Source organism: Papaver somniferum, chromosome 4, assembly GCF_003573695.1.
Source record: "Papaver somniferum cultivar HN1 chromosome 4, ASM357369v1, whole genome shotgun sequence".
In the NCBI taxonomy this organism is placed as follows: Eukaryota; Viridiplantae; Streptophyta; class Magnoliopsida; order Ranunculales; family Papaveraceae; genus Papaver; species Papaver somniferum.
The window spans coordinates 34,702,630-34,717,521 of NC_039361.1; the positions used below are offsets into that span (position 1 = coordinate 34,702,630).

At 36.5% G+C, this 14,892-nt stretch overlaps 2 protein-coding genes across 2 annotated transcripts; one reads left to right on the top strand and one right to left on the bottom strand.

Annotated features, from left to right (window-relative positions):
* The first annotated feature begins 932 nt into the window (after nt 1-932).
* On the top strand, nt 933-8,347 carry LOC113275120 (protein ENHANCED DOWNY MILDEW 2-like). Its single transcript, XM_026524565.1, has 19 exons — nt 933-1,147; nt 1,749-2,189; nt 2,271-2,367; nt 3,267-3,317; nt 3,397-3,563; nt 4,149-4,245; nt 4,344-4,442; nt 4,815-5,062; nt 5,153-5,242; nt 5,324-5,671; nt 5,853-5,997; nt 6,090-6,191; nt 6,370-6,462; nt 6,770-6,811; nt 6,998-7,108; nt 7,394-7,465; nt 7,573-7,691; nt 7,778-7,841; nt 7,930-8,347. The coding sequence occupies exons 2-19, from the start codon at nt 1,780-1,782 to the stop codon at nt 8,122-8,124; spliced, it is 2,550 nt and encodes an 849-aa protein (XP_026380350.1). The 5' UTR covers nt 933-1,147; nt 1,749-1,779; the 3' UTR covers nt 8,125-8,347.
* LOC113275121 (probable membrane-associated 30 kDa protein, chloroplastic) lies at nt 8,341-11,572 on the bottom strand. Its single transcript, XM_026524566.1, has 11 exons — nt 11,276-11,572; nt 10,554-10,663; nt 10,330-10,440; nt 10,108-10,172; nt 9,948-10,029; nt 9,537-9,611; nt 9,297-9,367; nt 9,109-9,191; nt 8,874-8,938; nt 8,696-8,764; nt 8,341-8,446 (listed from the first exon to the last, which is right to left on the bottom strand). The coding sequence occupies exons 1-11, from the start codon at nt 11,403-11,405 to the stop codon at nt 8,345-8,347; spliced, it is 963 nt and encodes a 320-aa protein (XP_026380351.1). The 5' UTR covers nt 11,406-11,572; the 3' UTR covers nt 8,341-8,344.
* Nucleotides 11,573-14,892: the final 3,320 nt, after the last annotated feature.

Consider the following 14,892-nt stretch of genomic DNA (forward strand, 5'->3'; position numbering starts at 1 on the left):
TACTCTTAAGGTTTTTACCGAACACGGTTTTCCTGATAAGTTCGACACGAAGTCAAACAAGCTACATCGACAGTATTGTTGTGAGCTTCCAGTGTTCACGTTTTATCCCAAATGGTTTTCCTGACACAATTTCGGCGCCGGGAGAAAATGTGTGACTACCATCATCACTTTAAAGCTACCGATGTTGTACTCCTTTTTCTTCGACTAGTTTTTATCCCAGTTGGATTTTTGCTGGCAAGGTTTTTAACGAGGCAACATCTGCGGGTTTATCATTGTTATGGGAACTCATATTTTCCTGCGTTCAGTACGTGACGTCAAGGATGCACTAAACACTCGAAGTTTTGAGGAGACAACAAATTTTGCTCGGATTTTGGTCACATCGGGTTTTTCCGACAAAGAATAAACAAGACAATATTTGCAAATGGTGGTCATCCAAGGAGGAGTGTTATAAATAGCCGAAATTTGGATTGTGCCTGCCCACCATTTGATCAAGCAGGTGCTCCTATTTGAGATATACATCACCACAAGAAACAAATACTAAGCAGTTGAACCTTATCCAACGTGATCAGCTTAACCGAGTAAAGACACGTACATCTCCAGATGGCAGGTTAATGTAAAATAGTTCCATGCATTGGAAACTATATAAACCCTTCCATGAGCTATTTATGTGATGAAAAATTTAGCACTGAAATACATGAATGAAATAACATGTCTCCCTTACTAAATGTTATTCTCTATTAATACTTCGGAAGAAACGTGTGGTGATCACAAAAAAAAAGAGTTTTGTAATCTCTCTTTTCCGGGAACGAACCCAGCACGCGTCATAAAACAAAGCAAACCGTACTATTCACAGTATAAGGTTATTTCCGTCATTTACAAAAAGAAATATTCACTTGAATTTTTCATTCAAGGGTTTCTACTACTGTGTCAGTCCCATTTTGATCAAAGAAGCAGCAGAGTGGAAATTTTTCTCCCTCAAGAGAATTTTCATAAAATGAAGGATAAGTAGGAAGAAGAATCTCAGCTTCATCATCATCATCATCATCATCTTCTTCTTCTTCTTTAGTTCCTCTCTCCATAGGTCTCATCACACAAGAATAACAAGTATTTTGTCTAGGAAAAAAAAGCTTCAATCGAATTGTCTAGGGTAATGATTCTGTGGTATTCGAATAAATGACTATTTTATTGCTCATTATTGCGATTATCAGTCCATTTTCACAGTTTTTAGTTCAATATTATTTAGGATTTTCCTTGTTTTTCAGTGGATTTTGGTTTTGCTAGTATTATTGTTTTTATTTAAGGCTTTCTTAGTAGAAATGCTTATCAGACATGATAAAATGTTTGTTTAGATTCTTTAAGAAATTCAATGTGACTATTATCCTTATGATCTACTAGGTTAGATTAAGTGAAAGCAGCATTGTTGTATGTCGTATTTGTACTGTTTATGATAGTGTCTCAACCAGTGCTTGTAAGGAGTGCGTTTGTAGACCTAGGCATATTTTGCCTTACTAGTTACTACCCTCCATGTTATAGAATTTCATCACTTAGTTTTCCCTGGTTGAATTGCTAGTGCAAATGGGCTAGACTTGTTGTTAATTAGGAGATTCCTTATGAACTTTGTGGATGTTTTGAATATTTTGTTATTGCTTAAACCTGTTGTCATTTGCACTCAGGTGTTTATTTATTTGGGAATCTGGTTAGCTATTGGCTTGATTGATTCTGTGATTTCATCTTTCGCTTGTATTTAGGTTTTGTCGTAAAAGTATCAGGCTAGTAAAAATGGATTTCTCAGATGATGAAGCGGATGATATGGCACAATTCGTGGACAACTTCCACTTTGTTGACGATAGGAATGAGCCGATTACTTTTTGCGATTTGCCTATCTGTTGGACCGGGGAGGCAAATCCAGAATCCCTTGAAAAGCAGATTTTCTTGCAAGGAACTGCAGATGGTGGGCTGCAACCAATCTATAAACCAGTAATTTCATGGAAATTCGAGCTTTTAGACAAAGAACCTCGAATATTGGTGTTTTCCAAGGAGAAGAGCTGGATTAAGCTTCTAAAGCCAAGGAAGAGCTATGAGCCTACAATCAGGACCGTTTTGATAACATTGAGTGCTCTACACTATCTGAAGAGGAATCCAGATACATTAGTAGAGCCCTTTTGGGATCGCTTAAGAAAACTTTTCAGGTTTGCAAACTTACTTGATTAAGATTTCTTATGTTTCTCTAAAGGTTTAATAGATCTGATATATTGTTTGGTCATATGCAGTTTGTATGAGGTCAAACCTTCTGTGAATGATCTGATTGATCACATCGCTTTAATTAATGACGCAGTGAAGCATGATGAAACTTTATCAGAATCAAAGGTATGTATAATATTTTATAGAGCAACAATTCTGACATTCACCGAGGAAATATTTATTGATAGAATAGGAGAATTTTGACTCGTCTTTGTCAAGTTATACTCAATTATCCACTGTTGAATGAATGAACTAATAGTATGACACTTTGGTTGACAACCTTATGATTAGTTAATGCTACATGTATACCCATTGCATTGTCAAAATTCGATGCATAATTTATTTTTGACTTGCAAAGACTAATTATTAGGTTTGCTTATTGTCTATTAGAGATTACAGATGAATATTGCAAAGACTAACTATTAGGTTCTTGTATGCGGTTCGATTTGAAATATTATAATTAGGCTTAGTTATATATTTCGATTTGAGGAACAGTGTATGATTCGGGTCTCATTTTAAGACTTTAAGTTTCAGCATTTGAGAATTTTTTATTTATTTTTATTTTTTCGTTTCCATGAAAATAGTTCGTTTTAGCAGTTGCTAAGATCTCGTCTCTCTCGGAAAATGACTTCACCAAATACGTTTCTGTGAGAGAGCGAAACTGCTTGACTAGGTTACTAAACTATTACCACTAGACCTTCAGTGTTTGAGCAGTTGTTACATCTTCATAGTACCCTCCGTATTCTACTACAAGGATTATGAATACATGCCTGGATATGCTGAGCAGAATAATAAATTTGTATATGTCAAATAAGTAAAATTGGAATTTTGTAATTGTGTCGGTTCTTATTTGAATGTGAGTGCATTACAATGGGGGATGGTTACAAAACTCAAATTGGGGGATCCTGTTGTTATTAGCTTACTTTCTCTTTGTGAATATACGCTGCTCTAGTATTGTAGCTAGCAAGAAACCATATTTTGTTCAGGTGTTTATCATATGCCTTGGCAATATTTTATTGAAACAGTTTCTACAAGCATTCCTTCAAAATCCTTCTATGGCAGAAGCCTCTAATGAGGTTTGTGTTTCCCACTGTTCTCTCTTACTTTGATGAATGCCTTTTTTGCTACTCCGCAGTACTGACTAGTCTGGTATAGGATGTTTATACTGCGCTGATAGCAAAAAAGAGTAAATTTGTAGTAGATGATGATGATGAAGAATTGGATGGAGCATTTGGCGATGAAGGTGAAGATGGAGACGAACAAGAGACAGATCTATTTGATTCTGTCTGTTCAATCTGTGATAATGGTGGTGAAATTTTGTGGTGAGCCACGTGGTTCTTTACTTAATCACTTATGACTCAACCATACGTCAGGGTACCTTTTGTGCTGTGCTGGTGTTCAGAACACTGATATCATCTCTATGCATGATTGGAACTCTTAATATGACTGTGATTTTTTATTTTACTAAGTGCACGTATAGGTTATGCGATATCATTATTCATGACTTGGGTACGGGATAATTTTTTTGGCCAAGGTGGAGTACTAGAGTCTGCAGTGTTACATTATGTTCAAACTTTAGTGATGGTTCTTATAACTGAGATAATTGCAGCTTTAAGAAAAAGAAAATATGGAAATAAATGGAGTGAATTGGAACTTTTTTGTTCTGCCTTTAGTGCGTCTAAAAAAAGAGAGAGAACGCTGTTAGTTTGCGTATCACTTCACTTCCAAGGGCTGACAAATCTTGGTGTATTTGTCAAGAGTTTTGAATGTTAATTTATGTTGCTAACATGTCATCATAGAGAGGACGCACCTGTTAAACCTGTTTATTCTATTCATTGCTGCTGTTGATATCCTTATTTTTGGAACATTGATGTATGTGACCACGATGTTGCCTTTTCTTAATTTAGCTGCGAGGGAAGGTGCTTGAGGTCTTTTCATGCCACCGTGCATGACGGCGTAGAGTCAGATTGTAGATCCCTGGGCTTTTCTAAGGATCAAGTTCAAGTATGGGTCTCTATTCTTGCGACATCTTTTGATAACTTTATATGCATGTAGTATAGTGTGTATGGTCTATTCATTGTAAGCTTGTTGGTTTCGTGCAGGCAATTCAAAACTTTTTATGTGAGAATTGTAAACACAAACAGCACCAGTGCTATGTCTGTGGAATTTTGGGATCCTCCGATAAAGAGAATCAGCCTGAGGTATGGATCTGTTACTTACACAACTGCTGCAGTGCAATTGCATTTATCATGTTTGTAGTATATTAGACTATCCATCAAAAAGGGAAAAAAGGAAGAAGCTATATAGAACCGACGTTATGCTTTTTAAGTATCTAAACCTTTTGGTAGACGTAGCTAGAGTTTTTTCTTCGACGCGTCTCTTCCAGCAATAGATATATCTTTCTGATCTCCACTTGATGATAGTATTGATATAGTAGTAGCAATAGACAGAGCTAAAGCAAAAGAAACATCAAAGGAAATTTTCCAACAGGAACAGTACTTGCTTGGTTATATTCAGTCTGTAAATTTGGATATCCATAGATGCAGAACTCATGTTTTCACATCTTATTTCAGGTTTTGACGTGTGTCTCTGCACTTTGTGGATATTTTTATCATCCAGAGTGTGTTTCAAAACTTCTTTTCCCTGAGAATGATGCTGAAGCAGAAGAGTATAAGCAAAAGATTTTCGCCGGAGAATCATTTACTTGTCCTGCCCATCAATGCTCTATGTGTAAAGAGCGAGAGAACAAGGACGTTCACGAGTTAAACTTTGTTGTTTGCAGACGTTGTCCAAAGGCATACCACCGGAAATGCTTACCCAGGTAGCAAGTATTCTTTCTCATTATGTTTGATGTTATTTATTTTCTTCAAAATAGTATGTTGTGTGTCAATTCATTAATTGTGTTGTTCAGGAGGATTGCCTATGAAGTATCAGAGGATGCAGAAGCTGTAAGGGCTTGGGATGGTCTCTTGCCAAACAATCGTATACTGATATATTGTTTGTAAGTTCTTATATTTACTCCTGATGTTTTTATCTTTTCTTGCAAAGCGTTCGGCTTGATTGGTTGATGATCTTGTCCCAGGAAGCATCAAATTGAATCATATGGAACACCTAAGAGAAACCATATAAAATTTCCCCATGGTGAACAAAGCAAGATATTTGAGCGGCAAGATTTGCTATCTGATAAGGGAAAGACTCTTTTAAAGAAAAGAAGTGCTCCATCTGGCCACTTTATAAGCGAAACAACCTTTTCCAAGAAGCCAAAGTTGGCTGAAAAGGTATGCCTTCCTATAAAGAACAGTACCACTGTGCTAAAAAGGAAGATGGGGAAGCCCTACGTAGCTGATGAAAGGAAGGACATACATGGCCATAAAACCGAAAAGCTCCGGAGCGCTGCTTCTCTCGTCTTAGATAGTGAGACCAAAGACAGGTTAGGTGCTACCATGGCTGAACGATTTTTCTATAATAACAGTAGGTACTTCTTATGGAATTTGTATGACAACTCAAACCTTTGCTAGGAGAGCTTGGTGCAATAAAACTATCTTAACTGTGTGAAAATTGGTTATTCATCTTCTCATCATATTGCTGAGTCTTAAATGCGTGCAATGCAGGATACTGACTTTGAGGAAAAGTATATCAGAAACTATAACATTAAAGGATGTTATAAGAAGTCATACTATACCATCAACCTATCCGAACTTCTTAAAAAATGTGGATAAGTCCATTTCTCAAGGAAAGGTGGATCGGTTTGTTGAGGTAAATGTTTTTCATTAAACCGTTAAATTTTGTTGGTGCTTAAAAATCTTAATTGTCTGTTGATGATTATTGCACCTTGGATGTATTTGCAGGCTTGTCGAACTGCTATACACATGTTAGAAAAAAATGGCAGAGTAGAGGAAGCTAGAGCTGTTTGTCAACCAAACGTTCTCACCACGATATCAAAGTGGAGGGTAATTTTTGTTCTTATATTTTATCATGATGACGTACACGTTCTCACCTGTGAAGGATTAGCTGATCTTGCATCTCCTGTTAAGAATCATGAAATTAGCAAAGAAACAAGATGTTTATTTTTAGGTACCATGTGCACATGTGAAACATGTTGCTGACAAATTGAGCAGATTGTTGTAGAACAAGCTAAAAGTCTACCTTGCGCCTTCTCTGCATGGCCTGCGCTACACATCTTTTGGTCGTCATTTCACAAAATTGGATAAGCTTCAGGAGGTAAATTTTGTTGTTGTTTATCTTTTAAATTTTAAAAATTGATAATGAACTTTAAACAGAGGCTTGCTTAGTTCTCAAACCGTTTCAGCTTCAGTTCATTCACTGTAGACTGTAATGCCTCAATGCTTACAGGAGCAGTAGGTCTAGATGGTTTTTACTCCACTCAGATGTACTTGTAAATATACATAACATTTGTATTCTAGAACAAGAAGCAACTCCAGTACCAAACTTCTTCAGTTCTTCTAGGTAGTCTAAGAGCAACTAACTGGAATAGATGAACACTGACTGCATTAGCTTCTATGTGCAGATTGTTGATAAGCTTCACCCTTATGTGCAAAACGGGGACATGGTAAGAAATCATCAAGGTTGCTTGGTTCCTTGTCGTCAATTATTTTATCCAGCAGCTTATTAGATAGTTCATGGTTACATTTTGGTATCTTGTAATTTCATGTCAACTGCATCTTTTTCCGTTACTAAAATAGTAAGAGTTTTAACAAAAACATTTTTTGCATATGATGCCAAATTTTCTTTTCAGATAGTTGACTTCTGCTGTGGCGCCAACGATTTCAGTTGCTTAATGAAAAAAAAGCTTGAAGAAACTGGGAAAATGTGCAATTTTAAAAACTTTGACTTGCTTTCACCTAAGGTAAATTTCACAGTTACTTCAGTTTATGGTAGCAGTGGAGTAAAGGTGCTCCCATTTTCCTTCTGTCATAGAATGGTTAAATATTGAATTTCAGAACTGGTTAGCATGTCTCAAGTATATCTGATGTCTCAAGTTTTTTGGTCAAAGAAGCCACACCTCTGTACTCTGTACCAAATTTTGGACTCTTAGGAATACTTAGGCATGTCTGCACATGCCATCCATTTACTTAGTTTCTGCCCATATATGCCCTGACTACCGTTGTATTGATGAACTCTTTTTGTGCAGAATGATTTTAATTTCGAGAGGAGAGATTGGATGACTGTTCGTCGGGATGAACTGCCTGCTGGATCTAAACTGGTGTGTTTCTTATTAGATATCCACCATTTTACCTGACCTGATTTATGTGGAAATATTTGGAACATTCAAGTTTATCTGAAAGTGTGGCATTTGATGTTTTCTACTAGATCATGGGATTAAACCCTCCTTTTGGGTGTAAAGCGTATTTAGCAAACAAGTTTATTGACAAGGCTCTCGAGTTTAAACCAAAGCTCATTATTCTCATTGTTCCACCGGAAACAGAAAGGTTTTGCCCTGTCAGACAAAAACTCACTCTCTATCTATGTACATGTCAGACCATCTTTCTAATTTTTCTTTGGTTAAATTACCCAGGCTAGATAAAAAAAGAGAGGCATATGATCTGATCTGGGAGGACGATCAGAAACTTTCCGGAAGGGTATTGTTCCATGGTTTTAGTTTGATTGAGGTTACAGTCGAATGTTGGGTGGACCAGTATTTGCTAACTATCTGTAGCTTCTTTGCAGGCCTTCTACCTTCCTGGATCTCTTGATGTGGATGAAAATCAAATAGAGCAATGGAACAATAGAACCCCTCTCCTCTATCTTTGGAGTCACCCGGAATGGACTAGGAAGCACAAGAACATTGCCTATGAGGAGCACATTTATCCCCAGAAATGCCATATTAGTTGCAGAGTCGCAGACAGAGGAAGAACAACATGAACCACATTTGTCGTTATAGGACAAGTAGTAGAGTTCAGATTAACAGATGTATAGATAGCTAATTATACCACATTTATCACATATGCTTCTCGCCATTTCAACTATACACTAAATTTTTAAGTGCAATGAGATGAGAAAAGATTTAGATAAAACGCGTCGATGTGTTGGAGGTTTCTCATTTTTTAAAAGTCAAAACAAGTCTCTCGTCCTTTTCCTTAGTTCAGTACTTGCTCGCCTTTTTCTTTGATTCATCTAGTTCTGTTTCAATCTCTGCATCTATTACAATGACTGCTGATCTACCAGGTGGAAGCAACTCTTTTCTCTACCCAATGGGAAAAAAAAATCATGAGAATTTTTCTAGTGAACATGCAAATAATTATGTAAGCATAGCTAAAAGCATGTGAATAGAACAAAGTGTTTCAAACTACTGGAACCAAAATCACAGGGATCACTGTCTAGAACTTCTAATATAACTGTCGGGTGGATTTGTGTGATGACCAGTTGACCACTGATACAAATGCAGAATAATCTACTTTTAGGTCGTAGAAAAGTAAGAAGTGACATGTACCACTCCTCTGCCTGACATTTCTTTCTTCAAATTGGCTAGATCGTCATCGGTTGAGCTCTCTAGGCATGCAAACTGCAAAGACACAATGTATACTAGTATCAAATTTGAAGCCAAAAATGAAATGGATATCACAGGGGTAATAGTGGACGTGTGGTAAATAGGATGAAGGAAGAAAAGGTACCTTTGCTTCGAGATCATCTGTGGTTAGCTGATTAAGTGCCTCTGCCTGAGACTCTATCACCATCACTGTCGGAAAGGAAGAGTCATATCATATGTTTTTCAAAACTCGGAGATGGAAATGTTGCACCAATGCACTCAGAGGTGACACTACCACATAATCCTTGCAGTTGAGTCATGAGGTGTGATGCCCACAAATAATTGAAGGAACTGAAAAAGAATTACAACAAATCTTTTACCTTTTTCCTCCATCTTGTCAAAAGCTGAAAGAGCACTGCTTGCATTCAAGTTCCCCAACATTCCACTCACCTTGGTCGCAAACCTGATGAAGCAAATAAGGAACGGGCATAGGCATGAAATTTAAAGGAACATAAATGGGAAACCTGTGAGTAGATATAGATCAACTAAAAAGAGGTTGAGAACAAACTCTGCAGACTGGTAACGAAATATGAGATTGTCTTTCTTTAACTTTGCCTCTTGTATTTTGCTTTCCAAAAGCTAGAAAAAGAAAAAGAAAAAAGGAACCACTGAATTTGCTGCTATATAAAGCTCGTAAACAAAACTAAAGCATCATCTGGAGAAACTAAACAACAAGAGGTCTCATTTTTATGATTATTAGCAAAAAGATTAAACACGAATAAGATAAGTCAATAAGACAATAAGCTACCTTCATATTTGGGACGAGAGTGTCGACTACTTTGTTATGCCGGTCGAGCTCGGCTTTCAAAGAAGTTGCATTATCCTGCAAACCACAGATATAAGTTAGACAAACGATAAACAACGTTATACAGCAAGTATATTCTCCTCTTCCACATTTCTTATAAGATTGTATGCTAAGAGAATTGCCTACACTCTTGAAGTGAATAAGAAAATATCTGACTGTTCATTTACTTAAATCCCTTAAAGGTATATATCTTCCAAAACTACGCGTGATTTTATAACCAGTTGGAAAGGGGTGGGGGTGAATTGAGAACTTCGCCTGTATACCACATAAACTATCACAGGTCTCACAGATTCAGAAATTAACATTTAGAATGTCTAATGTAATTAAGCTAGATTCTTAGAAGATAATGCCCACAGCATAAGATTTACGCCTCTTCAATGCTTCTCGAGCAAGATCCTCATCTCCTTTCTCAAGAGAAAGTTGTGCCCTGCGGTACCTATATAAAAAAAAACACCGACTAAGTGAACCTCTAAATTTTATAGGTGTTATCTTGAATTTTGATATTAAATGTTACCAGTCTTCAGAAGCTTGTTGTGCAGCTTTCTGTTTGGTCTCCAATCGCTTTTGAGCTGCTAACGCCTACACAAAAGTAAATAAATTCTGTAAGCACAAAGATGAAGAAGCTTGCAAACAACACTCGGTCCACATCAAAACATGTAAATATCTCTGCTGTGTTTGTTATCATCAGTTGCCATTTTTTCAAACAAAAAAGCCTAATGTGTGATATAAGTTGTACCTGCGCAGTAGCCTGACGCATCTTGGCCAAATCGTCGTTCATTTCAAGCACAGCTTGCTCTATGATCTTAGCTGGATCTTCAAAGGAGCTAAGGATTGAAGATACATAAGACTGCACTTGTGACAGAACAATGAATATAAATTGTAAGAAATAAGATTTAGGAACAAGCATAGCAGGAAAAACGCACAAAAAAATTGCACGGAAAAAATTCATCTACGTCTCACCTTCACAACTCTAGCGAAACGATTGAAAAGGTTCATTCGGGTACCAAGCGCTCCCCTACATATGCATCGATTGGGACGGGTGGTTGGCACTGAAAGTCTTAGATATCCCGCTGCAGGAAAAATTGATAAGAACAAGGCACGAATGATTCCTAGAAGTGCGTAGTTATCAGACTAATTACAAGTTAACAAAAACGTGTTTGTGCTTCTAAATTGAGTTTGAGGCTTTAAGCCGATGAACAATAATCCGCTATTTTTTCTTTTTCAGAGAAAAACCAACTGGCGAGATAGAATAAGAAGTCGTAGAGTTGACATTAATCACAGCATTGATATGAGGCAGCATTCACATGTAATCCAGAAGAAAAAGACACATGCAACATGAACTAGCTGGTGATATGTAACATAAGCATAACTTTTCTAGTTCATAGTATTTGCGTAGCTTCTGGAGTTTAACTAGGCTCCCCATTCTTCTTTTTCTTCTAATGCAAAATCAAAACTAACGATCCCCTCGTTCGTGCCTACCTCAGCCATGCACTTGGTTGCAGTATAACTGAACTGACCATATTTTTAATTCTATTCCTCTACATCTGCATCTACTTATTAGGATAATGTAGTTTCTAATGGAGAGTTTTTGTCCAACACGACGGCAATTACAATGCGTATATCACAAAATATTCAAAGTGATTCTATCAAACAAAATTAAGAGAGAGATAGAGGGGGCATACCACCGCCATTGACGAATGGGGTTCTTCTAAGCATGACAACACGGTTAGATGAAATCGAACTCGAAGAAGAAGAATATGGTCTAGGCACCAAGCTTAAACCAGTAACTGGAGAAGCTCTGATCATGGCCATTGTCTCAGAGAACCTTCTGATCAGGGAAAAGGTCAATGTGTCTTGACTACAGTCAATCTGTTTTTGAGTTTAAGGTTTTTGGTGATTATGTTTTGGTTTAATTTCTTTGAATTTGATGATTGATGTTTAGTTTGAGATCAGGTTTGGGTTGTCTTCTATAAAATTTCAGAAGCAGAAACCCTAACTCGGAGTGTTAATTGGTTGAGAGATAAATTTAGAGGGAGGCTTCTTTATTAGATTATGGTAGTTAATTTTCAGTCACCGTAGTTGGCCAGGCCCCTTATTAGAGAGGCTAACCGGGCCAGGCTGCCGGTCACGCCAAGCTCAACAAAAGGAAATCTGGGCCGGCCTGTCTTCTTAACGCAAGGGTCGTTTAGATGACTCCCTGTGCGACTACGATGTTCTTTTTTGACACGTACAATACTATAAAATAGAAAATAAAGCACAAAACAGTCAATTATTTAACTAATTTTTTTTTATTAACTTCCTCTTTTTCTCAAAAAGTGAATTTTTTTGCTGGGATTTGGAGGGGTAGTTTTTTAGTTTATATACGTATCAAAAAAAGAAAAGAGACAACATATTTTGAGTATTTGGCCCGACCACATCGTAGCCGGATGCTCCCGACCAAAGATTTTAGTAGTTGAACATCATCTTCTGGAGCATAATGGATGTCTATGTGTCGCACGTTCTGATCAAAGACAACTAGAAACAACATAGATTATAGTAAACTACCAAACCACAATTTTATTTTGTTTATTTTTTGTGCAGGAAGATGGCGCAGTATTAGTTTTTCCGCCATTAAGGACAACTTAACAGTCAAGCGATAGATAAGATCGGATATAAAAGATACGAAGCAGGAAAGTTTTGAGGAATATTTTAGTCTCTTCCGTTTCGCTTTGTATGTTCTTCCAACAGAACCGTAATCGTGGTACAATGCAATTTATTACGTTTTTTTTTCCTTCGTTTTTTTTAAGCTGCAGAGAGTTGTAATTTAGTAATTAGTTGATCTTGTCAAAAAACTTGTAGTTGTATGGTCATGTGATTCTGATACGTTTAAACTTGTTACTCATAGTCTCATTTGGAGCAATTGGGAGACTCTCATGAATGAGTAACTTCCTATGTATTTTGTAAGGTTTTTTTAGTAATTAGTTAACTCGTGTGCATGAACTCTTCAATTACTTTTTGGCTGGTATTTTTTCCAGTGTCTCTTGAACTCTTCAATTACTGTTGTACTCATATTTGTATAAAATGATGGAGTTTGTTGTTTCATGCGAGTTAAAGCAATATTGCCCGCAATGGAAATTATGGGATTGTGGTTTATTCATGTCCTTCAATAAAACACATGACTAAAAATAATCCCACAGTATATTTATAGGTAAGACTATATTTGATGGCAAGGAAAAAATTCGGATATTGACTCAAAATGCTTCTTTAAGAAGAAAAAATCCACCTAACATATGCACTGAAAAAGCTTACCCAAAAAATAAAAATGGGTGATGTTGAATACATGAATGGATGGTTGATTGCAGAAGTAAGTGATGTGGTTCTTAATTATCGGTCATCATCGTTGTGCCTGCAGTTATTAACTTGGGACTTCACTGTGCTTCTCAAGAACACTACTGCGGTTAGCATTCCAATAACTTATGAAAGCTCCATTATTCTCGGAGACAAATTCCCATTGCTATAAATCCATATCATAAGAGTAAATAGATTTCTTGGTGTAGCCATATTTGACAAATTTAACAAAGACTTTGAATGTAGGATCGGTAAGGAATAAGAAAGGCTTGGGTAATATAGTATCTTTCAACAATCTCCCTGCGCCTGAAAAATCAATTATGCCTTTCTCCACCCATTTTTTATTTCCACCATTTCTCTTCAAATACCATAGTTGTTTTTTTTCAATCGGCAAAGGTAAAAGATTTTACAAAAGGCCTACCAGAAGTAAGCGAAGAGGGTCTCAAAAGAGCTTACAGACCCAAGAACTCAAAGCTCGCAATGAGCCTCAAGAAAAGAAAATAACATCCCAAAAAAAGACAACAACCAAGAAGGCTAAGTTATAAAGAAAGAGTCCCAGTTTGCAAGAGTATAATTTAAAGAAAGCCCTTTGAGTTCTACATAATTTCTGCACCAAGAGTACACCTGCATCTTGACTTTTTTGATGACTGAATCAGTAGTGATTGAAGCGTTATCAAAAACTACGGCGTTTCTCGACTTCCAAATGCTCCAGCATATTGCTGCCAGAATTAGTACTCCAAATACCATAGTTTTCACCGATAATTAGTAGGAGACTTCAATGGATGAACAAGCCATAGTAATCCTTCCATATCCAGTAGATTACTACTCCAAATATGTACTACCTCACTTGGAATTTTAGTAAAGAGAAAATCTCAGTGCGTACATCAAAACTAAGTATCCCTCCTTGTTTAGAATCAAGATCTCTACAAATCCAATGCATAACATGATCTGAGGAAACTGAAATAAGTCTTTGATGCAAGTATCTTAGTATAAGGTAAGATGTGGTAACAATTTCCATATGGAAAATCATTGAAAAGGTTTTCCACTTTCCAAGATCATTATCGAAAACAAAGCAATAAGAGACATTATATGCTAAATAACTCGGCCTATAAATCTCTGAGTATATCATCTTATATTTTGATGTGGTCGAGTCATATGCTAAAAAAATACGACTGTTAGGGGAACGCTTTTGTAAAGGTATTGAATCTTTAGTGATTGGGTAATAAAGGTAGTACCAACGTGCACCATTCTATTGATTAAGGTTTAATACACCAACTTTACTATGTGATTTTGTAACGACCCTCAAGCTCGTCAACGCTATTAGACCAGTCAAAAAACGAATTAACCAAAAATGACTCAATTAGATAATATTGATTTTAATTAATAGAAATTAATCTAACAATAATTTAGATTCGAAATTAGTATTGTTGAATAGAACTCGAAAAGTTACGTGAAATGGACTACTCGAACGTGTCATTCGGATACCGGATGAAGAAGCTACCATCAAATTAGTATGAAGGGAAAGTATGAAGGGAAAAATAGTAATTTTTATTTAGACCGACCTGGATGCCCTTATCCAAGTCAATGGGTGCCTTAGTATTTTCTTGGGTCTCATCCAAATCTTGCGTAAGAGAAATTCATTTTCTCTTCTCCTTTCTCTTTCCTCTTCTTTCTTTTTTCTTTCCATGTTCTTCGCCTGTTGTTGAAGTAGGAATCTGAAATAGAGATTTTGAGTTCGAGAGAAGTAGAGTTTGATCAAGGGGTATCTGTTGGAGGTGGTGTTGATGTGATTATTGTACTCAGAATTCTCAGAAAAAGGTAAATTGGAGAGTAATTTATGGTTTCTGCTTTGATGATTTTCTTTTTATGAAATTGTGTTTGTTTTGGTGAATTATTTTCACGGGTTTGTTGTTCTTTAGTAGAGAGGGTTGTATAATGTTTAATTTTAGTTTCTCTAGGAAATTAGTTTCAC

Coding starts and splice junctions, on each gene's coding strand:
- LOC113275120 (XM_026524565.1), top strand. CDS start 1,780: ATGGATTTCTCAGATGATGAAGCGGATGATATGGCACAATTCGTGGAC. Junction 2,368..3,266: donor AAACTTTATCAGAATCAAAG/GTATGTATAATA, acceptor TTATTGAAACAG/TTTCTACAAGCATTCCTTCA. Junction 6,463..6,769: donor AATTGGATAAGCTTCAGGAG/GTAAATTTTGTT, acceptor TTCTATGTGCAG/ATTGTTGATAAGCTTCACCC.
- LOC113275121 (XM_026524566.1), bottom strand. CDS start 11,405: ATGGCCATGATCAGAGCTTCTCCAGTTACTGGTTTAAGCTTGGTGCCT. Junction 10,030..10,107: donor CAACAAGCTTCTGAAGACTG/GTAACATTTAAT, acceptor TTTTTTATATAG/GTACCGCAGGGCACAACTTT. Junction 9,612..9,947: donor AGAGGCGTAAATCTTATGCT/GTGGGCATTATC, acceptor TGTGGTTTGCAG/GATAATGCAACTTCTTTGAA.